Source organism: Chiloscyllium punctatum, chromosome 11 (genome assembly GCF_047496795.1).
Source record: "Chiloscyllium punctatum isolate Juve2018m chromosome 11, sChiPun1.3, whole genome shotgun sequence".
Classification (NCBI taxonomy): domain Eukaryota; kingdom Metazoa; phylum Chordata; class Chondrichthyes; order Orectolobiformes; family Hemiscylliidae; genus Chiloscyllium; species Chiloscyllium punctatum.
In genome coordinates, this window is record NC_092749.1 from 27,313,175 (window position 1) to 27,337,268 (window position 24,094).

A 24,094-nucleotide genomic window follows, 5' to 3' on the forward strand; every position below is an offset into this window, starting at 1 on the left:
GTGCAATTGCATTTGGTCCCATGAGAAGTTAAAAGAGATGCTCGTAGACATATATAGGGAAATTTGGGTGGATATAAAAGTAGAATGGAGAATGGTCTATTGAGATGTTTAGGCTTAAAGTATTAGTGTTTACAAAACAGAACATTAGGTTAATAGTTCCCTCATTTTAACGAATGCTGTAAAATGTGTTTAAAACATTAAATTTGTGGCATAATTCTTTCAGTTAATAATTAAAATTTGAAATTTTTAAAAGTTACTGATCAGGGAGATTTGTATTAATAAGTCAGCTGAATAAGTATTAATTCACAATACTGATTCAGTAAAATTGAACAAATGAAAACCTTCAACTAAGTTCTGGCTTCAATAATATCAATACTTATCTGTTGATTCTGTAATTTTACATTGCACTCAATTTTTAATATTCTCATATATGAAGACTTTATTAACTGTAGGTCAAAACATTAATTCTTTATTGCTTCTTGGTTACAAATAGAATTTATGTCAGACAGCAAGGGGTAGTGCAAATACAGGAGGAAACTACCGAGCAAGGGAAGTGTCTGTATGCAATTCTGCAACTAATCCACAGACTATAAAAATGTCAAATCCCCTTTTATTATAAATATATCCTGTTCATGATGGAGTGTTTGTTTTACAATAATTGTATGGTTCACAGAATTATTGTCCGATTACAGCTCTTTGTACAAAGTAAATGACTCAAGATAAAGAAGCACCTGAAAAAAATTATAAGGGATATGTTATGCACTAGACCGGAGATTTATTTTCAGCCTTAGTGATTACTCTAAGGAATTGGTGTATATTCTCCCTTAAAAGCAACAGTCAAAATCAAGGCAGATACTGGAAAGATAGACTTTGCTTGACTTTTTCCTATCCACGAAGTCCACAATGTCAACTTTTAGAATTTCAAAACTCCCAAGTCTGATTAATTAAAGGTGTCAGCACTTCTTAAAAATTGCATTGGTCATACATGATTACAATACTACCATATAAATATATAATATATGTGATGATGCCATCTATGGTGTGGGAGGATATGGGTTGGGATGCATTGTTTACAATAAACAGATCTAATAAATTCATATGTTTAATTAATTGAGGTATGTTTACGGAATAAATCTTAAGCAAGAACTGCAACAACAATTGCTATTTCCGAATTGATTAACAGAAGTGTCAGTCATAAATAACAGAATGAAGAGTGCCTGAGTAGCTGTAAAAATGAAATAGTTTCCTAGAAAGCACCAAATTTCGATTTTGAAATTTTCAGTACGTCTTCCAAACAATCGATCCTGCACCGCAAAGCTGAAAAATGTTCAGGAACTGATTTTGCCATGGTAATATTATATTGGTGAAGATAAAATTTTACGCTCTTCATGCACATATTTATAAAAAAATACACTTACATAAAAAAAACATTTAAGGAGAGGCTCAATTTGGGGCTATTTTCCCCTTGAGCACTGGAGGCTGAGGGGTGACGTTATGGAAGTTTATAAAATTATGGGGGGCATGGATAGGGTGAATAGCCATGGTCCTTTCTTTCGGGGAGGAGAGTTCAAATTTAGAGTGAATAGGTTTAAGGCGAGAAGGGAAAGATTTAAAAAAGGTACCTAAGGGGCAACCTTTTCACACACATAGTGGTGCGTGTATGAAATAAGCTGCGAAGAGGTTCAGGAAGCTGGTACAATTATAACATTTAAAAGGCATCTGGATGGGTATATGAATAGAAAGGATTTAGGGGATATGGGCCAAATGCTGGTAAATGAGACTAGATTAATTGCAAATATCTGACTGGCATGTTCGAGTTGGACCAAAGGGTCTGTTTCCATGCTGTACATCTTTATGATTAGATTAGATTCCCTACAGTGTGGAAACAGGGCCTTTGGCCCAACCAGTCCACACTGAGCCTCCAAACAGTAACCCACCCAGACCCATTTCCCTCTGACTAATGCCACCTAACACTATGGGCAATTTAACATGGCCAATTCACCTGAACTGCACATCTTTGGACTGTGGGAGGAAACCCATGCAGACACAGGGAGAATGTGCAAACTCCACACAGACAGTCACCCGAGGCTGGAATCAAACCTGGGACCTTGGTGCTGTGAGGCAGCAGTGCTAACCACTAAGTCACCGTGCCACCCTAGACTCTAACTGATCTGGCTGGCATCTTTGAATTGAATCCCTGCAGTGTGGAAACAGGCCATTTGAAATATAGGTTACCCATCTGAGATGAAATTATATCAACAGATGTTATGTCATTATCTACATTAATGGAATCCATATCTTAATTAATATTTTTGTGGCAAACCTAAGGGCAGCATTTTCATTATATGCACAAATGAATATTGTTTAAAAGAAATCTGGTCCATTGTTAAAAACAGGAATTGCTACATTAACTTCCACAGTATCAAGACTGCCATGCTTGTGACAACGTCATAATTGTTAAAATATATAAAAGCTTCTGTGGTAGCAAATTAAAGCAAACATCTATTGTCAGAATTTCTGCATATGTCATTTGCTTCATTTGTGATTTATTGGTCAATTAAATCTTAAGGATTAATTTTGACTTTTTCTCAATATTCCATAATTAGTCATGTGACAGTACAGCATTTGGTTTGTAACACAAGACACTTAGTAAAATTAATCAACCCTAACCAGTGAGATTTTCTGTACACTTTTTTCTCGTTGCCAAATTGCTTGCATCCTTATTAACCAGTTTACATACATCCAATACAGAAAATAGTACACGCATTATCTTTCCTTCATTGATACTTCAAACAAAATAAATCCGAATGCTAAAATAACTTCCCATTTGCATTTATTTACAATTAACAGTGCATTGAATAAATAATGCATTTTAATTTTTTTTTAAATTGTGTTAAATGATTGCCTTCTCATCCTCATGTTTCCAGCAATCAATACTGTGGGAAAGTTGGATCAATCTTACAAGCCCAAGCCATTAGGCCACCCTGGATATCCTTCACCGATAACGTGGAGAGCTCGTTGTCAAGTATCTCTTGCAGGATCTTAACAGCCTTCTGGGAATCATTCCCTTGTTTACAGATAACATAGACTGTTAAGTTAAAGGGAAAGGAATTAGGTCATTGCACCTGTTGGAACAACATTATCATTACAAGACAAATCATTAATAATGGCTCAAAATTTAGAGATTATCATTTGACCAATTTGTTGCTAGGGCTAATAGTACCCCCACCTTGTTACAAATGTTGTAGCATTTTCAAAAGACCAGCAGCTCTCTCTTCTGATGATAAATGGTGACAACTCGCTGATAAAATATACAGTATTGAACAAAATGATTTGAGGAAAATATGTTGTGAAAACTTGAAACGTAGATTTTTTTTATGAGTAAGTCTATGCTGTTTCGGTTACTATTTTCATAGGAGGCTGAAATACTACCCAACATACACGAGAGTGTTAAGTGAAGAGTGCCCCCTGCTGATGGGAGTTCAAACTGATTTATCCAAGAAAAAGCAAGAGGCGGTGTACACTTGGCAATAACTTGCATGTTTATAATCTACGATACAGTAAAAGTTATCAAACATTTGATGCTGAGAAGCATAAAAGCATTATTATGAAAGGTTGCCATAAACTTGGGCTGAACAAGCAGACTTTAAAAAGGTGCATCTTAAAAAGGAGGAAAGAGAAGTGAAGAGAGAGAATTGGCTGAGGGCTTATCAGCTGATGATACAGATGGCCATTTAGCCCATTGAGTCTGCTCCATCATTTCGATCATAAATGGTCTGTTTCTCAGTCTTGTTCTCTTGCTTCTTTCCAGTATCCTTTGGTCCCCTTACTAACGAAGAACCTATCTATCTTGGTCTGACATACATTTAATGACTTGGCCTCTGCAGCAATGAGCTCCACAAATTCATAACCCTCTGGCTGAAGAAATTCCTCATCATCTCAGTAGCAAAGGATCATCCCTTTACTCTTGAAGCTGAGCCCTTAGGTCCCAGTCTCTCCTACTAGTGGAATCATCTTCTCCAAATCCACTCCATCCAGGCCTCTCAGTATGCTGTAAATTGAGATTGCCTCATGCTTCTAAACTTCATCAAGTACAAATGTCCTCAACCACTCCTCATACAACAAATGTGAGATTCCTGGGATCATACCTGTAAATGTCCTCTGCACCCCCTCAAATGCTAGCACATCCCTCCTTAGATACAGGGCCCAAAATTGCTCACAATATTCCAAATGCCATCTGACCAGAGATCCATCTCAAAGCCCCATCAGTACATATTTGCTTTTGTATTCTATCCCTCTTGAAATGAATGCTAACATTGCACTTGCCTTTCTAGCTGCCAAGTGAACCCGAACCTTAAGAGAACCCCGGACTAGGATTCCTAAGCTCTTTTGTGCTTAAGATATGAAAAGCCTTTCTCCATTTAGAAAGTTCACTTCTACTTTTCCTACCAAAATGCATAGTGTCACACTTTCCCAAATTACATTCCATCTGTCCCTTTCTTGCCCACTCACCTAGCCTGTCCAAGTCTTTCTGCAGCCTCCCCATATCCTCAAACCTACATCTCTCCATCTATTTTTGTATCATCTGCCAACTTAACAATACTCTCAGTTTCTTCAAGATCATTATAATGTAAAACATGAATAGTTATGATCCTAACACTGACCCCTGCAGAACTCCACTACTGCCATCCTGAAAAAGAGACCCCTTTATCCCTACTGTGTGCCTAAAGTTGTCCTGGTGGAAACCTATAAATTAGCAATGAAAAAAAGACCAGGATTGGAATAACACAAAAATCAAGGAAGGTGATAGATGTGAAGGAGATGACAGAGAGGTGTGATTCACTTGAGAGATGTAAACAATTTTTTTAAAAAATGTGAGGCCCAGTCAGACTAGTAGCCAGTACATATAACAAGTGCATGGGATGATGGATGACTTGGCAATTTAGGGTATGGGCCACACAGCTTCGAGTTAACCAAAATATACAGAGGGTGTGTATGAGAGGGGTCAGCCACAAGAGCAACGGAATACTAGCGTTCAGAACTAACAGAAACACAGATAAGAGTTTCAGCAATAAATGGGCTGAGGCAATACCAAAGATAGGCCATATTATAGATGGTATAGGTAGTCTTGGTAATAGATGATGATATAGGAGTCAGAATTCCAGCTCAGGGTCAAATAGAATTCAGGGGTTGAAATAGTCTGATTCATCCTCAGGTAATGACTAGTGAGGGCTGAGGTTGGTGAATAGGCAGTACACGTTTATATTTAATACAGAAATTCCTAAAATAAAATCTCACATTCCATTTGACAATCTATACTATAATTAAAGCACAACTTCTGGCACTCCAGTACCTTTCAATCTGTAGTTAAATTAGAATATTTTGCAATAATGCTTTCTCTGTTCTTCCTTTAATTCTAAGGCATTAATTATCAAAAAACAAGTTCACTCTAACCTCTCAGTCCAGAGAATGAATTTTGAACTCTGTGGTTAAAAATCTAACTTAGATTGAATTTAGTGCTCAGGTTACCCATAACAATATTTCAGGAAAATGTTCAATCTATCCCCATGCAGCACAACTAACCAAACAGAAGTATTCAGGTTTTTCAGACATGATTGCATTATACTCCTATCAGGTCACATGGACTTGAGACAATCAGATTACTTGTACTGAAGCACCGGTGACTGACTACACTAAGCTCCAGACATAACAAAATGAAATACTAATCCTCAAAAGAGCAGTCTAAATATTTATTGTGGTTCTGCAATAATGGATCTGTTCACACCACGTGAACAGAATGCAAGCTCTTTTTAAAAATAAAATCTTTATCAATTGCAGCACAAATAGCATCTAAAATGTGTTTTTGACTGCTGGATTAAAAACCTGCACCTGTTCTCAGGTTTTATACATAACTCATATTCATTATGGCCTATAGCGCTTAGTATAAAACCAAGTATCTGATCAGATTTTTAGCATTCAAGATGTTTCTTTTTCATGCTGTGCGAGCCTGAATCCATAAATCTAATTGTTCCATGTTACCCAATTTTCTCTCATTTACAGTATAATTCTTACTTTTATCTTTTAAAATATTCCATTTCACACTTATCGGCATTGAATTCCATTTTCCACTTTCTTGCTCATTCTATAGTGATTTCTCTTAACTCCAATAGTCATTTTTAATGCCCTACATGATGTCACCCCCTCCTCAGCTCTGGAACTGCAACCATCCTAAAACCTAACCAATAGCTCTCTGCTGTTCTGATTTCAACCTCTTGAGCATCTTCCCCTCTCTTTGGGCCACAATTAATCTCAGTGCCTTCAGCCATTATGGTCTACAACATGGAATTGCCTCACTGAATCCCTCAATCTCCCTTTCCTATAAAGACTGTTCTAGAAATCCATCAAGCTTTTCATCATTGTTTGTTTATAATTTTATTTTGGCACAGCTTTGTTTGGCTTAAGCTCTGATAGTTTTGTTTTGCATTAAAGGCAGTATTATAAGTGTGTTTGTGTGCCAGGTGCTGTGCCTATACTTAACATTTTTTAAAAAATAAAGGCTACAAAGTAGGCCAATCTTAATTAATCTTGATTATTTCTCTGCCAGGTCATTACAAAATATTTAGATAACAATGTTTAGATTAGGGAATAACACAGTAAATGGTGTTTGGTGGAGGAGAGCTAAAAAAATGAATACAAAAATTGACCAAATTACACACAGAAGTGCAAAAATGACTTATGTTCATTGCCAAACTCCTAGCTCTGTGGTACAATAAATATAGGTTTAGAGTTATAACCTGCGATATAAGGATGATGATAAAACATGAAACAAAGACAAAGTTTTTGAGAAACTCAGCAGGTTTGGCAGCATGACTTAAAGGAAGGATGCAAACGTAGTCAAATTTGCAGATGACACAAAAATAGGTAGAAAGGCAAGTGAGATACAAAACAGTTTACAGAGATCTTAATAGGTTACGTAAGTGAGCAAGAAGTTGGCAAATGGACTGTAATGTGGAACAAAGAAAAATTGTTCACTTTGGAAGGGATAACAAAAGAACAGACTTGGAAGCACTTATACTGTATGAAACACAAAGCTAGCACACAGGTGCAGAAGATAATTAAGAAGGCTAACGGAATGTTGGCCCTTACTTCAAGATGGATGGAGTGTAAGAGTAAGGAAGTCTTACTGCAACTGTAAAAGATACTGGTGAGACAACATTTGGAGTACTGACATCAGTTTTGGTCCCCTTCTTTAAGGAAATTAATAGTACTTAATTCAGGCAGTTCTGAGAAGAGTTCTCTGTAGGACTTTCACAAAGCCATCAGAGACGCCAAGAGACAATACCAGACTAAGCTAGAGTCTCAGACTAACCAAATGAACACACATCGAATGTGGCAAGGCTACAATATAATGGACTACAAAACAAAGTTGAATAGAATTGCTGGCAACAACACATCCCTTCCCAATGAGCTCAATGTATTCTATGTTCTTTTTGAATAGGCCAGTGAAATGATATCATCTGGCCCAACAGCCTTGGGCGTACCTGCATCCAGTCACCTCCACAGATGTCAGATTGGCCTCGAGGTGAACCCACAGATTGCAACTAGCCCGGATGGAGACCCCAGCCACATGCTCAGGTTCTGAGTGGACTAGCTGGCTGGAGAATTTGCGAACATCTTTAACCACTCTGTACTATGGTGTGAGATCCAGCCCGTCTGCTTTCTCAGAAGATATCAGAAATTTGGCATATCAACAATGATTCTTACCAATTTTTATAGGTACAGAGGAAACTCGATTATCTGAATACCAATTATCCGAAAATTGGATTATCCGAAGGAGATCTCGAGGTCCCGATGGAAACATTACATCAAAGACGTGTTTCCAGCAGTGATCGTGTCTTTCATTTACAGGGATTAAACAGGCATCGTCTCCAAATGACTGACCTCCCACACTTTCTCTCTCTCTCTCTCTCACACACACACACACACACACACACACACACACACACACAATCTCCTCACACTTTCCCTAGAGTTCTACAGAGGGGTGTACCCTAACCCCCCGCCCTGCTTCCCAGGAATAATCTCTCCAAAATTGTCCTGCACAGGGCAAAGAGGGAACCGGTTAAAAATTTGCAGTAAAACGTTGTGTGTGGGAGTGTGTGTGTGCGCGTGTCTGTGCGCTATTTGGAGATTTATCTCACAAAGGCAGCGGCAGCAGCAGTCTTGAGAGGGGCTGGGGGGGGGGAAAGGTGCAGTGTTAGGGGTGGGGGTTCACACGCTTTGTGCTGGGGGGTGGGGGGGCTGGACAGAGGGACAAAATGGGCGGGTGTTGGTGGTGGGGTCTCACGCACTGTGCTGCTGCAGCAGTCTCTGAATAGGGAGCAGATTTCAAAATTGAGCCCCAGAGGAAAGCCATTTAATCAAGTTTCTGAATAATCGATTATCCAAAAGAAAAAGTGCCCGTCCATCATGTTCAGATAATCGCATTTCCACTGTACACCATAGAACACATCCAGTTTGGTATGGCAAATATAAAAACAGAAGTTTCTGGAAAAGCAACTATTGCTCGAACTCCCCCATGTCCTAGCCCTTTACCACATACTCCAGGTCTTGTTATCACAAAGTCATCCATTACACACTACCTATTGTTAGTCACTAACACTTCCCATTACCAGCTATCCACCCTCCCAGCCTGATCATTATCGACTGCTTTGTCCAACTCTTCTTCTCTCTCTTTGGTCTCTATTCCTACCTATCATTTACTCCTCACCCTCTTCCTCCCCACCCTATCTTCTGCACATAAACTGACAGTTTTCCAGCTACCATTAGTTCTGAGGAATGGTCACCACACCTGAAATATTAATTTTGATTTCGCTTCAAAGATGCTACTAGATGTGCTGAATGTTTCCAACAACTTCTGTTTCTGATTTACAGTATCCACATCTTTTGGTTTTTATTTGGTGTGGCAACTGCTCTGCCCAAGATCACAAGAAATTGCAAAATACGGAAACACAGCCCAGTCCATCACAAACACCAGCCTTCCTTCCACTGACTGTCTACACTTGCTACTGCCTTGGGAAAGCAGCGATCATAATGAAGGACCCTCCCATCCAGTGATTAGCTCCTCAACCTTCTTCCATTGAACAGAAGATACAGAAGTCTGAAAGAAGCAAACCAACAAATGCAAGAACAACTTCTTTCCCTCTGTTATCAGACTTATGAACAGACCTCTCATATTAGGTGACCTTTCTCTGCACCTTTTCTATGATGTAGCCATAAAAATTGGTAAGAATCATTGTGGATATGCCAAATTTCCCTAGTCTTCTGAGGAAGCAGAGGGGTTGGTGTAGTTTCTTGACCATGGTGTTGACGTGGATGGATAGGATAGATTGTTGGTGATATTTCCTCCAAGGATCTTGAAGTTCTTGACCACCTCCACCTCAGCACTAATGATACAGACAGGGGCACGTCCTCCACTTCACTGCATGTAGTAGATAACCAGCTCCTTCATTTTGCTGACACTGAGGGAGATATTGTTGCTTTAACTCCATGCCATCAAGCTGTGCATCTCTTTCTTGTACTCTGTCTTGCGGTTGTCTGAGATTCGATCCACAACAGTGGCATCACGAGCAAGTGTAATAATTTATTCTGCATTCTATTCTATTACCCTGATGTACTTACGTAAGGTAAGATTTATCTGGTTAGCATAAAAAAAAAGTACTTTTAACTTTGCCTTGGTACATGTGACAAAAATAAGTCAAATCAAAGAGGATTCACTTGCCTGATCGCCAGTATGGAAGGGTTGTTTTAGAAGCAAAGGTTAAACAGGTTGGGATTCCGTTCATTGAGGTAAACTCTCATTCTTTTAAGTTCCATTGAAACATATAGGAGGCTTAATGGGCTTGAAAGGTAAATGAGGAGAGGATGTTTCCCTCATGGAAGAGTCTAGAACCAGAGGAATAGTCTCAGAATAAAGGGGCACTAAGACAAGACTGAGAGGAGGAGGAATTTCGTCTCTCGCAAGATGGAATGTCTTTGGAAATCCTTGACACAGTCGTGCACGCAGAATCCTTATGTATATTTAAGGTTGAGATCTATAGATTATTGGTTAGTAGGGGAGGTTGAAGGTTACAGACAAAAAGCAGGAAAGTAGGCATGAGGAAAGTTGGATCAGCCATGATTCTGCTGAATAGCCAAGAAGGCTCTGAGGGCTGAATGGCCTATTCCTGTTCCTATTTCTTACAATCTTGTGGTTATCAATGGAAAGTTAAGATTTTGAGTCCACTGGCACTCCATAAGAATTGAAAATAGCTGGGAAATGTGCTTTTATGCTGATGACTTTTGGGAGGGAGAGTGGGTGAGATGAATAGAATGGAGATTGTCTTGATGTGTTCTGTTCACTCCTTTCTCCATGCCCATCTTTCTCCCATTATCACAAATACCCAAGTTTCTCACCTTACACTGCAGTCATACCATATTATTTAACACCATTTAAAACTGCACAATATTTCATGTTTTACCAAGCTAATATGCGAAAAACACTTACATTAACTTCCACCTCTTCTCACTAGCGAAAGCAATCTTTCATTAGTTACCCACTCAGAATATTTCACATTGGAGATCAAAGATCTGTCTTGACGAATGAAATCAAAGGTGGGGAGCAGGCAGGAAGGTGGAGTCCAAGCCACACCAGATCACCTATGATCTTATTGAGTGGCAGAACAGATTCATGGGACCTATTCCAGTTTTTTTCTCCCCCCCCCCCAACAATATCATTTTGAATACTTCTACAGATCATCCTTAATTTCTACTTTCTAAAAGAAAACTAAAATATTTTTCAAAGGTCTTGTTCATAACTATAGCCTCTCATTCCTGCTATAAGAACCTAAGAAATAGAAGCAGGAGAAGACCATACGCCCATAGCCCATTATTCTCATACACCAAAAATATATTGCAGTCTTAAATATACTTAATAACAGAACATCCACATTTCTCTACAGTAGACAATTCAAACCATTAACAATGCTCAGAGTGAAGATACTTGTCATTTCACTCCCAGCCAAAGGAAACAATTGCACAGTATCAAGCACCTTCAGAAACTTGCATGTTTCAATGAGATAATCCCTTATTCTTTAAACTTTAGCAAGTATAAACACAAATTACTCAGCATCTGGTAACAGGGCAGCCTTTTATCCAAGGAACCAATCTGGAAAACTTGTTCCGCCTCCAATGCAATCCTTCCTTAGAAGGACTCCAACGTGATCTCACCAAAGCACTATACAATTGCAGCAAGACTTCTTATTCTTGTACTTCAATTCTCTAACAACATGATCATTTCCTTTGTAACTGTCTGTTGTATTGAGTGTTTCCTCTAACTTGCATGGCCGCTGAGTTCCTCCAAGGTTCAGCGCATGCTTACTATCATGCCAACGCACTTAGGTCCAGTTTCAAAAAAAAAAATCCACAGCCACGTATGACCTTGGAGGTCAATGTACTAAAAATTACTGTATTGGCTGTAATTTATAATGCTTCCAGTGGCACTTTATCAAATGCTTTTGGAAATCAGAACACAAGAATATAAGAACTTGGAGCAGGACTAGGCAATTCAGCCCTTCAACCGTGCTCCATCATTTAATACAATCATGGCTGATCTCACCTTCCCCTCAACTCCACTTTCCTATCCATTCTCCACAACCCTTCAATCTATTACTAATTAAAAACCTGTTCGTCTACCTTCTCCTTAAATTTAGTCAATGCCCTAGCATCCATTGCACTTTGGATAAGTGTATATAATACATACTACATCCACTTGATTCTCTTGTTCTATCCTGATAGTTACATTGTTAGAAAACTCTAACTTGTCAAATACCTGTTGTAGGACTATCATGAAGACATTGGATTATACTATGATTTTCTAAGTGCACTGTCAAGAACTCCATTCCAGCACTATCCTGATGACTGATGTCAGGCATAGTTCTAACATGTACTTCATGTACATTTATAAGATTTCTAATATCCTTCATGCAATAGGTTCTGTAAAATTCCATGAAATTATTAACTTTCGTTTGAAAGCATTCATGTTCGTGAGTCAGAAAATTGCATTAACTAATGACCAAAATCTACCATGGAACTAACTGTGATACCTTGCGCACACAAATTTACTGCTGTGTGCCTACAAACTAATAACAATACTTAAAACAACAATTAATTGGCCATAAGACATCTGGCGAATGTAAATTTTTTTTCAATCTCCCAACTGTTGTCAAACCATTATCTTGGCTAAATTTAACATCACCTCCTTGCTATTATGTCTACTATCTGCGTATATAAAATCAAATACAAAAGCAGGATAGAAACAGCTAGGGGTACAAATAGTTGTTTTCTTAAAGGTGACAATTTTGGCAGAACTCCCATTGTATTCCCTACATCTGTACACTCAGTGACATCCTCGAATAATTCATTAAAATTTAGTACAGCCTCACTACTCAACAGCCCTTGGATTTTGTAAAGTTCTGTAAGTCAGTTTAATTCTAGAACTTTATTGTTTTTTAATTTTCTCTTATACCTTGCTTTTCTTAAGGAGATACCACTACCTGAAAAACAGAACTCATGACAAAGATTTTGCTTTATATTATTGTTTCACTAGTTTTCCTTTAGAAAACCCTTCCACATTATTAAGTTACAAGCAAGAACTCAATAAATATATTTAAGCTAAGGACATAAAAGCTAATGTGCATGTAATGTGGTTTTTATTAAATTGTGTAACTGGAGAGGAACAATAGAGTGATAGAAAAGCAAATCTATTTCATGTTCAAAGCCTTGTGTATGACATTTTACCTTAATCAGGAGAGGTCCTTCTCCAAAACTCGAATTTGGGATCCAAAATGCCATTTCAATATTGAAGGGATGTTGAGATGGAGATAGCCAGAGAAAGAGCAAAGGCATTGTGTCAAAATGTTTTGCCTCTGTGAGGAAGATTGTCAAAGAATACAGCAGGATGTAGATAGATTGCTGATTTGGGCAGAGGAATGGCAATTGGAGTTTCTTCTGGACAAATACGAGGTGATGTATTTTGGAAGATCAAATTCAGGTACACACACTGTACACACAGACCAAGAGCGCCATCAACTGAACTATGACAAAGTAATCATTCTAGAACAAGTTAACCAGAGACATGCCAGAGAGAGAGAGAGAGAGAGAGAGAGAGAGAGAGAGAGAGTGTTTTTGGAATCCTGGTTTTCATTGAAAAAGGACATCAACAAACACAGAGATAGACTCCGTGTACAAACTGCTACAGAGAAGACCCAGAAATGACACTCACCCCAACAGAACAGGCCATTGGGACAGAACAACAGCGCTTCATTGAAGTAGCGCAGATGATGTTACCCAGAATGGCAATGAAATGGCTGCATGATAGCCCAGCAGCTCAGCAAGCTAACCAACTACCTCATTCATAATCCGATTTACAGATCTTCACAAAAGCCCTCAACATCAGAAAATATTAAAATGTTCTTAAATTTCACAGATTTCCAACAATTTGCTAATGATATGAAAAGTTCTGCTTTAATTAACACCACTACTAGACTGTTTTTGGTTGGTTTTTAACATTGCGTGGATTAGTTTGAATGTATAATGTTTTGATAGCTTCTTTTAAAATCCTTAAGTAAAAAAATGAACATTAATTTTTTTTAAGTTTGTGTATAAGTTGATGAGAATATTCAAGATCCCAATATATTTTATACTTAATGTTAATGTGAGCTTGCTGGGAAAATATTTATTTACCATTTTTCAGGCAAAATATTTGATTTTGTAATACATCAAAATAATTAAGTTAATTAACAAAGGGAAAATGCAATCTGAAATGGGATTTAAGCTCCAGCATAGTGGTTTAGTTGAAAGAGGAGCTTTGTACCACAGAGTGAGAAGACTTAAGATTCATATTCACATATACGACTTCCATTTTCCATCATCATCACGGATGCTTAGATGAATCAAGTTTTAGCTTTACACCTACTTTATGCATATGTTACATTTGAAGTAGGTATCCGCTAAACTTTTGTGTAAAAGCGTTTAAAAATCAACATCATTACCCAGATGCCCTTTCCATACAAATCATTGTAGGAGAAAAGAGTTTTGAGCACACCTTGGCTATAACTACAAAAGTAGTGTGACTCAACCATCCTCCACTATTACATTTCTACACAACCACACAGTTTGCCTCTTAGACCTGCTCTGAAGTTTCTGGCAGAATTTATTTGCTGCAAAGTTGTTAAGCCATCAAAGGGCAATTGAAGCAACATGAGTTGCATCCTGTGATTGAAAACACATTGCTCCACTCCACTCATTTCAAAGCCTTACAAATTGGCATTAAATCAATTTAATATACAAAGCTAGAATTCAAAAAATGGAAGGATGGTTTGTCCATAGCCTGTCAATACTTGTGTATAATATGATATTTTCTCTCCTGAAAGCAAGCTGAGATTTGGCACTGGGTTCAAGAAGCTTGTAGTTGACAGGTTTTTGTTTAAAATATAAAAGACAAGCCTCTCATGAGCTATTTCCTTAGACTGAAAGCACTATACAATACTCTAGCTCTTCCTTTAATTCTTGAAGTGGATTCAGCAACATTTGCAGGGACTTCAGAAGAAGATCTAAAAACTTAGTTTCATATGTGGTATGCGAACCTGTGATATGAAATTTTAAACACAAGGATTTCTCAATTTATGAAATGCTAATTATAAAAACAAACCTCAAAATATTTCTAAATCTTGTATGAAGCTTAAAACGATGTATTGTCCTTCATTGCTAGGGAGATAGAGTTTAAAAATGGAAAAGTAATGCTGCAACTGTATAAGATTCTGGTAAGGCCACATCTGGAGTACTGTGTACAGTTTTGATTTCCTTACTTGAGAAAGGATGTTGTGGTTCTGTTCGCCGAGCTGGAATTCGTGTTGCAGACGTTTCGTCCCCTGTCTAGGTGACATCCTCAGTGCTTGGGAGCCTCCTGTGAAGCGCTTCTGTGATGTTTCCTCTGGCATTTATAGTGGTTTGTCTCTGCCGCTTCCGGTTGTCAGTTCCAGCTGTCCGCTGCAGTGGCCGGTATATTGGGTCCAGGTCGATGTGCTTATTGATTGAATCTGTGGACGAGTGCCATGCCTCTAAAAATCCCCTGGCTGCTCTCTGGCTGGTCCTATAATAATAGTGTTGTCCCAGTCGAACTCATGTTGTTTGTCATCGGAGTGTGTGGCTACTAAGGATAGCTGGTCATGTCGTTTCGTGGCTAGTTGGTGTTCATGGATGCGGACCGTTAGCTGTCTTCCTGTTTGTCCTATGTAGTGTTTTGTGCAGTCCTTGCATGGGATTTTGTACACTACATTGGTTTTGCTCATGCTGGGTATCGGGTCCTTCGTCCTGGTGAGTTGTTGTCTGAGAGGGGCTGTTGGTTTGTGTGCTGTTATGAGTCCTAGTGGTCGCAGTAGTCTGGCTGTCAGTTCAGAAATGTTTTTGATGTATAGTAGTGTGGCTAGTCCTTTAGGTTGTGGCATGTCCTCATTCCGTTGTCTTTCCCTTGGGCATCTGTTGATGAAATTGCGGGGGTATCAGTTTTTGGCGAATACATTGTATAGGTGTTCTTCTTCCTCTTTTTGCAGTTCTGGTGTACTGCAGTGTGTTGTGGCCCTTTTGAACAGTGTCTTAATGCAACTTCTTTTGTGTGTGTTGGGGTGGTTGCTTTCGTAGTTTAGGACTTGGTTTGTGTGTGTGGCTTTATAGCTGTATACCTTTGTGGTGAAATCTCCGTTCGGTGTTCTCTGTACCATCATGTCTAGGAATGGGACTTGGTTGTCCTTTTCTTCCTCTCTAGTGAATCGGATTCCTGTGAGTGTGGCGTTGATGACCCGAGCTACGAGCACCCGAGCTACAAATCTTCTCCCAAACTTTGAGAAAGGATGTACTGGCACCGGAGGGGCTGCACAGGAGGTTTACTAAGTCGATTTTGGCTTTGAGAAGTTGGCTCATGAAAAGAGATTGAGTAGGCTGGGACTATACTCATTGGAATTTACAAGATTTTAGGAGGGGTAGTGATCTTACAGAAATAAAACTATGAAGGGAATATACAAGATAGAAGCAGAGAGGTTACATCCACGAGCGGCTGGAACTAGAACAAGGAATAGCCTCATAATAAGGAGGAGCAGATTTAGGACTGAGTTGAGGAAGAATTTTCTCAACCAAAGGATTGTGAATTTCTGAAATTCCCTGCCTAGTGAAGCAGTTGAACCTACCTTGTTGAATATTTTGAAGGCAAAGATGCACACCAAAGATTTCAAACCAGTCATAAAAAAGTCACTCCAAAAGCTAACACTATGCTTCTTTTGAAAGAAACAAAAAGCATAACTTAATGGCAAGAGGAGACACTATTTTTGGAACATGAATTTTTCAGTTATTAACAAATAGAAATTATCTATTGTTAATTTCATAATCCAAAAGAATAAATTTATGCCATTAATAAGAATACTCAAGGGTCCTTATGTTAAATGATTAGGCAAACAATTTATATGTCTTAGAGCTCTTTTTCTCTACTACCAAAAAAGTAATGTGGTAGATTGGTCAGGAAGTGTGAAGTACGCTGAAAACATTTATGATCCAGATCTCCTCGTTCTCTGAATGAAGGCATGTTCCCACGTCAGATGTAGTCAATCCTTAAGGGGACAGGTTTGCATATCATGTGTCTTCATTTTAATAGGCACACATCCACAATAAGTTAAAATCATTCAAAGTGGTTTAAAATTTAGATTATGCTTTTAGTACATAGATTAATGAATGTCAACTTTTAATGCTTTTCCATTAAAACATTTGTTTAAAATTAACAAGTGACAAATTTTCTAGAATGTGTGAGGATGTGACCAGAAGAGCAGACAAGAGTGAATCAGCAGATGTTGTGGATGTGGACTTTCAAAAGGTTTTTGACAAGGTTCCACACAAGAGATTAGGAAGGAAGATTAATGCTCATGGTATCGGAGATAACGTATTGACATGGATAGAGAAATGGCAGACAGGAAGGGGTAGAAAAATGGTTGGGAGACAGGACAGACAGAAATCAAGCTTGCAGACAAGAAGCAGACTGTTAGAGCAAATGGGTCCTTTCCAGAGCAGCAGACAGTGACGAGTGGGGTCCCACAGGTTTCAATGCTGGGATCCCAGCTGTTCACAATATACATTAATGACTTGGATGAAAGAATTGAAAGCTATTTATCCAAATGTGCAGATGACTCTAAGCTGGGTGGCAGTGAGTGTGGCGAGGAGGATTCTCAGAGGCAGAAGGATGACTTGGACAGTCTGGCTGAATGGGCAAATGCAATATAATGTGGATAAATGTGAGGTTATCCACTTTGGTCACAAAAACAGGAAAGCAATTATCTGAATGGCGGCAGTTTAAGAAAAAGGTGAGGTGCTACGAAACCTGGGTGTTATGTTGGAACGGTTACTGAAGGTTGGCATGTAGGTGCAGCAGACAGTGAGGAAAGTTAATGGTATGCTGGGCTTCATTGCGAGAGGATTTGAGTCTCAGAATATGGATGTCCTGCTGCAGTTATACAGGGCCTTGCTGAGGCCACACCTTGATTATTGGGTGTAGTTTTGGTGTCCTAAACAATGGAAGGACATTCTTGCTATTGACTGATTCCAGCGAAGGATCAACAGACTGATTCCCGAGGTGGCAGGACTGACATAAGGAAAGACTGGATCAACCGGGCTTGTACTTGCTGGAATCGAGAAGAATGGGGTCAGTCTAGATGCGGGAAGAATGTTCCCAATGTTAGGGAAGAGGTGAGGAAGAATTTCTTCACTTAAGAGTTGTGAACCTGTGGAATTCGCTCCCACAGGAAGTTGTTGGGGTCAGTTCATTTGATATATTCAAGAGGGATCTGGACATAGCCCTTGTGGCTAAAGGGACCAAAGGATGTAGAGAGACAGTGGGAATGTGATACTGAGATTGCACGATCACATTGAATAGCGGTGCAGACTTGAAGGGCCAAATGGCCTACTCCTGCAGCTATTTCCTATGTTTCTGTGTTAAACTTTGTCCAAAAAAAATCTACAGATTTGTAAATTTATAAGTCAGAAAATCTTTTACTACCAAATCCTTATCAAAAAGTGTTGTTGCACTGGTGCATAGATAATAACAACCCAGCAAACAGTCCAATCATTGACAGTATATTAGTTAAATTAGAAACAATTTAATTCTGCTAAAACCTAAATTTTATTTTCTCAATTAATCATACTACATAACATTTGCAATCAGAAATTCAGAAAACGCAGGAAGTGATCAAGACAGTACGAGTTAAAAAATACTTCAATTAAAAAAGTAGAGTGCACTGTAACGAAGGGTCGTATTTTCTTAAGGATCTTCTGAATACACTGGATTTACGTCTCATCCACAGCATGAATTTGAATTCAAATTTTAATAACTCGAATTTAAAAACAACTTAATCTAATGGCGACCATTATGATTCTCATTGCAGTTAACTCAGTTAGCTAGACAGCTGGCTTGCAATGCAGAGCCACAGCAACATTACACATACAATTACTGTACTGGCTGTGCTAAAGCCCCACCTTCTCAACTTTGCATCTCGCCTGAGATGTGTTTTCCCTCTAATGAGGCAGTAGTCTATGGTCCCCTGGGATTAGGGTGACTTTTACTTTCAGGTTGCATCTGGGATGGAGTTCTTGCCAGGGTGTATTGCTCGTAGTTTTTTTTGGGGTTTAACCTAACTCAGCAGGGATACAGGAACCAGGAGAGTATATTAGAAAGTAATATCAGAATGCATAACATTTTGGGAGGTTGATAGCACTAGAACAGAGAGCTGATATGAGAAGTTAAAGGAAACAGTAACAATGTCTATAGTGCATATGCAACAAACTTTTATTAACTGGCATCCTTGGGACCAGCAGTATGCCGGTTGATCAAATATACCAAATAATCAAGGGATCCACATATTCAATGTAAAAAACACACTATGTAAAAGAAACGTAATGCAGAAGATATACACATCACTGTTATACTTTATTTACAGCATTAATCACTTAAATAAACATCACCAGCAGAGAGCCTTCTCACTTGCACCTTCAACTGACTACTCGGACATCACAGTAAATTGTAGTATTTGAGGAGAAATTGACTCGAAATTGAAACAACAGCAAGTACTGTAATGTTGCTGTCACTCTGCATTGATATTTCATGTGGCCATTCAATTGAACAAGTAGGTTTACACTGAGGTAAATAAATTTTTTAAACTATAATAATTGGACAGAATAATAAACTTGGCAATAATTTTTCACAGTTTATTGAGAGTGGCAGTTCCTAAAGGGCTGGTTAAACAAAGTTTGCTGTAGATAAACAAATGGATATAGTTAAGACGACAGGTCCAGATTGACTAGTGGTATTATGATGCCGTGGTGATTAAGGAGACCTGGCTCAAGGCAGAACATGCCTGGGTGTTAAATATTCCTGGTTCAGGTGTTCAGAAAAAAGACTGGCAATGTTAGTGAAAATACGCAAGGATTAGGAGGAGTTGGCAATTCAGGAGGAGCAGTATGGATTCAGGACAAAAAAGGGGAAATAAATATGAAGACAAGTAGCACTGAAAAAGGTGTTAAATTAATATTTTCTAACTGCCTTTCCCTATGCCTAAGCCACGTGTCAGAGAAGGAAACCCAATCACTGGAAAGGTTTTAAATTGATGAGGTTAAGGTTTCAGGTCAGCTGTCTGAAATCAAAGTTGGTAAGGTACTTGGACTAGATGAGATGCATCCAAGGAAACTGAAGGAAGGGAGACAGTGAAAACTGCAGAAGCACTGGCAATAACCTTTCAATTTTTCCTTGATTTGGGAGTGGTGAGAGGTCTGGGAATTACAAAGTGTGCCCTCATTCAAAAAGACTTGTAAAGATAGGCCCAGCAATTACAGACCAGTCAGTTTAACTTTGGTGGTAGGAAATATCTAGAAACATTTATTCAGGATAGAATGAATTGTCATGTGGAAAAATGAGTTAATTCAGAAGAGGCAGCACAGATTTGTTAAGGGAAAATCCTGTCTAAATAACTTAGAATTTTTTTTCTTTAAAAGAAATAGCAGAGCTTGATGGGGGCAAGGCTGCTGACATGTGCACGGACTTTCAAAAGGTGCTCAACACAGTACCACACAACAGACTTGTAAGAAAGTGATGGATCACAGAATAAAAGGGATACTAGCAACATGGATATAAAGTTGGAAGAGTGATAGGAAGAACAGTAATGGTTAATAGGTACTTTTCAAGTTGGAGGAAGGTTTGTCGTGAGGTGACACACTTCAATACAAAAAAAAAGACGGTACAGAATAAATTGTACTGTTCTAAAGATGGTAGACCAGCAAAGAGACCTGCGTATATATATCGTTAAAGGTGGTAGAACAGGTAAACAGAGCTTTTAATACAACATACAGTATATTATACATAAGCTTCAGAGTGCAAGAGCAGGAACGCTATTCTGAACCAATATTCAATAGTGGTTAGATCTCAGCTAGAGTACTGTGTATAGTTCTCTGCACCACGCTTTAGAACAGATGTGAATGCATTTGAGACAGTGCAGTAAAAGGCTTGCAAGAATGTTTCCAAGGATAATCAATTTCAGTTAGAGGGAGAAATTGGGATTATTTTCCTTAGAGAAGGGGGATTCAATATAGGTTTTAAAAATCAAGAAGGTCTGGATAGCATAAATAGGGAGAAACTGTTCTGGTTTGTAAAAACAGGTCGCATTTTTAAGTGTTTTGCAAAAGAAGCAAACGTGAGGTGAAAAAAAAACCCATTCACACACCAAATGGTGTGGATTTGGAATGCTCTCCTGGTGAGAGTAAGTGTGGTGGAGGCAGGTTTAATTGAGACATTCAAGGCGGCATTGGATGATAACTATTTAAATAGAAACAACAGACAGTTGTGGGCGAAAGGCAAGAGGTTGGCACCAAGTCAAAATGATCAGACAGCTGAAACATAATAGGCCAACTGGCCTCCTCCAGCACCATAACAATTCAGTGACTCTGGAATTTAAAAGCACAGGAAAGAATTCTGAAGGAAAAGCGGAAATGTAAAACCTAATAAGTGTTTGTACACATAATACAGTGTACACTACACCAAAAATATTTAGATTTTAATGCCTCAACTGTACTTATATTAGAAAATATAAGTGTAATTGCCTTGGTGCTGAATTTGCTGTCTAGTTATAACTAACTGAAGTTTCTGTCCAACTTTCCTTCAAATTTAGAAGAAAGATTGCCTGTTATGTGCAATGGCAGATTTAGACATTACTAACAAAGAAAACTTTATATATTCTGGTGATTTTACTTCCCTATCATAATTGGAATTTGGATATCTGAATTGCAGACACGGGAAAACACAGCTCAAGGACAAATGAACTGCAAGTGTTTCTGCAAAAGCTCCTTCATGTTAAGCTCTCAGCTTTTAAATAGATAAATCCCACAATTGTTTGTACTTGTAAGGCCCAGTACATAATAAAGTATACTTTATATGCAGGAAGAACTGTACCTGGGAAAGCAACTGTTTCATCTACTGCCTCCTTTCTACTTGTGATGATGCGATTCTGTAAAAGCTTCATGTATTCAGTATTCTTCTCCTCTAATTTAGCCAATGGAAAATCTGGCATCATGTATAGGAAACAATTGTACTGTGCTCTTTGCATTTGAAAACAAATAATAAAAAAAACATAGTTTACAGCTACAATGGTTACCTTTAAAGCAATTACTGTCATAACTCACAGGGGTAGTTTGTTGGAAATCAAGTCCACTATTCCCAAAGGCATCACAAATGTAACAAATGGATTAAACCATCAAACCGCCCAATTCTATGTAACTGTTTAATTCAGGTTAACAGAATGTATAAACCAGGATTTTTTTCTATTAATAGCAAAATAACTACTCATTGTAATCAGATTATTTTTAATCAATGGAAATAAGTGGACAAGTTGATTTGCCAATCTATAATTGTATAGTTTAAACTTTAGGAGAAAGTGAGGACTGCAGATGCTGGAGATCAGTGCTGAAAAATGTGTTGCTGGAAAAGCACAGTAGGTCAGGCAGCATCCAAGGAGCAGGAGAATCGACGTTTCGGGCATAAGCCCTTCTTCTGTCCAATACACAGACAATTAGACACACAAAAAGACAAGACCAAACACAAACATTATGGGTAGAGAGGATGAATAAAAATGGTCAGAAGCACAGTTCTGCCACAAATCTGGATCACAGATACTTATTGTTTTCTTTCAGGTTTGTGTTGATGATACAAGGTTGTGTACAGACCAATTCACAACCTTTTACACAGTGGTTGAGGATGTGCCCTTTCAGTGTCTGAGGTGATTTTCTCTGCACCTCCTCAAGCTATAACACTATATGCTGCATCCTATTTATTACCCTAATGTGCTAACGTAAGATATGATTTGTCTGATTAGCACGAAAACCAATCTTTTTCACTATCAGTACATGGGTTAATTAAAAAAAACAATGTTTATTCTGTTGTACTTTTGAACACCAATCTGCAAAAACACCCAAGTAGTAATGTTTGAGGTCATAATTTTGAAATTTTAATGTAAACATGAAAGGAAATTTGAGGGCTATTTAGCTTCTTCACTTGTTAATTTTATTCCAGCATTGAGCCTACCAGAATTCAAAGGATCATCAAAACAAATTTAAAGGATACAAATGGAATGAGGTAGTTTGCAAATATCAACTTCCACCTGAGGACGAACATCTACCAGAATATGAGGAACACCTTGATCCAAAAGCTGTTTATATTCCTGAAGTGATTGATTAGAAAAAAATAATTGTTAATAGCCAGACTTTGTGAACAATTTAATAGGTTCCTGTGGGTGATGTCAGTTTACGAACTTCAAAATAAGTTGCAACATGAAAACTTGCCTCCGTAAATCAACACAAACTTTGTTTTATTATCAGGCATATACAATGTAGTATATCAACATGTTTTCATTGACAAATACAGGTACAATACTTCTACTGATAAACTCATATACAATGAAGTAGAAAATACTTGATATGGAAGTTAAAATTGCTTATCTTACCTGGACAGTTATTCTTTGTTCTCCAGTTAACAAATGAAGTGTCCTACACTAAAATTGGAAAGTATAGGAAATGGGAGAGATCATGAGTTAGAATAACCAACAGGATATAGAGCTTTTTTACAGATAACATACACATTAATAGTTTACTGCAGATTCGAATAGGATAAAGGAATCATAGGACAGGCATTTTTGTTACACCACCTCTTCTACTTAGGAGACATAATTTAAATTGTACAAGAACGTGCTATCATCTGTTTTAAAAAACTCTCCACAAGTCGGAATGTGATAGCCTAGCCGCGTTAATCGCTAGACAGAGACCCAGGTAATATTTTGGGGACCTAGGTTCAAATTCCACCATAGCAGATGGTTAAATGCTGGTCCAGCCAGCGACAGCCTGATCCCATGAATGAATAAAACTAATTGCCAACAATTACACACCTCCAAACCAATTCAATTTTTTTTTTAGAGATTTCAAGAAATTATAACTATACAGAAAAAAAAGAGCATTCTCGGATGAACATACAGGACTCTACAGAGACGTGAAAGTATCAGCTGAACTGCTGACAACTCCATTAGCCGGTGTCCACCATGGCCACCTGGTGGATATAGTACTAAATGAATATGATTGAAAGTCCTTATTTACTGGAATACAACATAATGGATTTGTATGAAGACAAGGAAATGCAAAGCTGGCAGATGCATTTATTCTAGCTAGTACTGGTAAAACACAACTTTCAGAAAAGGCTGGGTGAATGGCACGTGATCATGACAATGTTTGAAGTACATTTTGTGTGTTTAGAAGTTTTGAATATTTCCAGTGAATTCTTCATAGAATCCCTACAGCATGAAAACAGGCCCTTCGGCCCAACAAGTCCACATCAACCCTCCAAAAAAGTATCCCACTCAAACTCTTTACTCGACATTTACCTCTGACTAATGCACCTAACCTAAACATCCCGGAACACAATGGGCAATTT

The 24,094-nt window shown here is 38.3% G+C and overlaps 1 protein-coding gene across 1 annotated transcript in view; it reads right to left on the bottom strand.

The window, feature by feature from the left end:
- Positions 1-447: 447 nt before the first annotated feature.
- Positions 448-24,094, bottom strand: part of mocs3 (molybdenum cofactor synthesis 3) — a 68,941-nt gene continuing 45,294 nt past the window's right edge. The window contains exons 10-13 of the mRNA XM_072580545.1: positions 23,118-23,165; positions 22,739-22,835; positions 21,572-21,682; positions 448-3,088 (exon numbers count right to left, since the gene is read on the bottom strand). Of these exons, the coding sequence (XP_072436646.1) occupies positions 2,931-3,088; positions 21,572-21,682; positions 22,739-22,835; positions 23,118-23,165 (414 nt within the window). The 3' untranslated portion in view covers positions 448-2,930. The remainder of the gene's footprint in view (positions 3,089-21,571; positions 21,683-22,738; positions 22,836-23,117; positions 23,166-24,094) is intronic.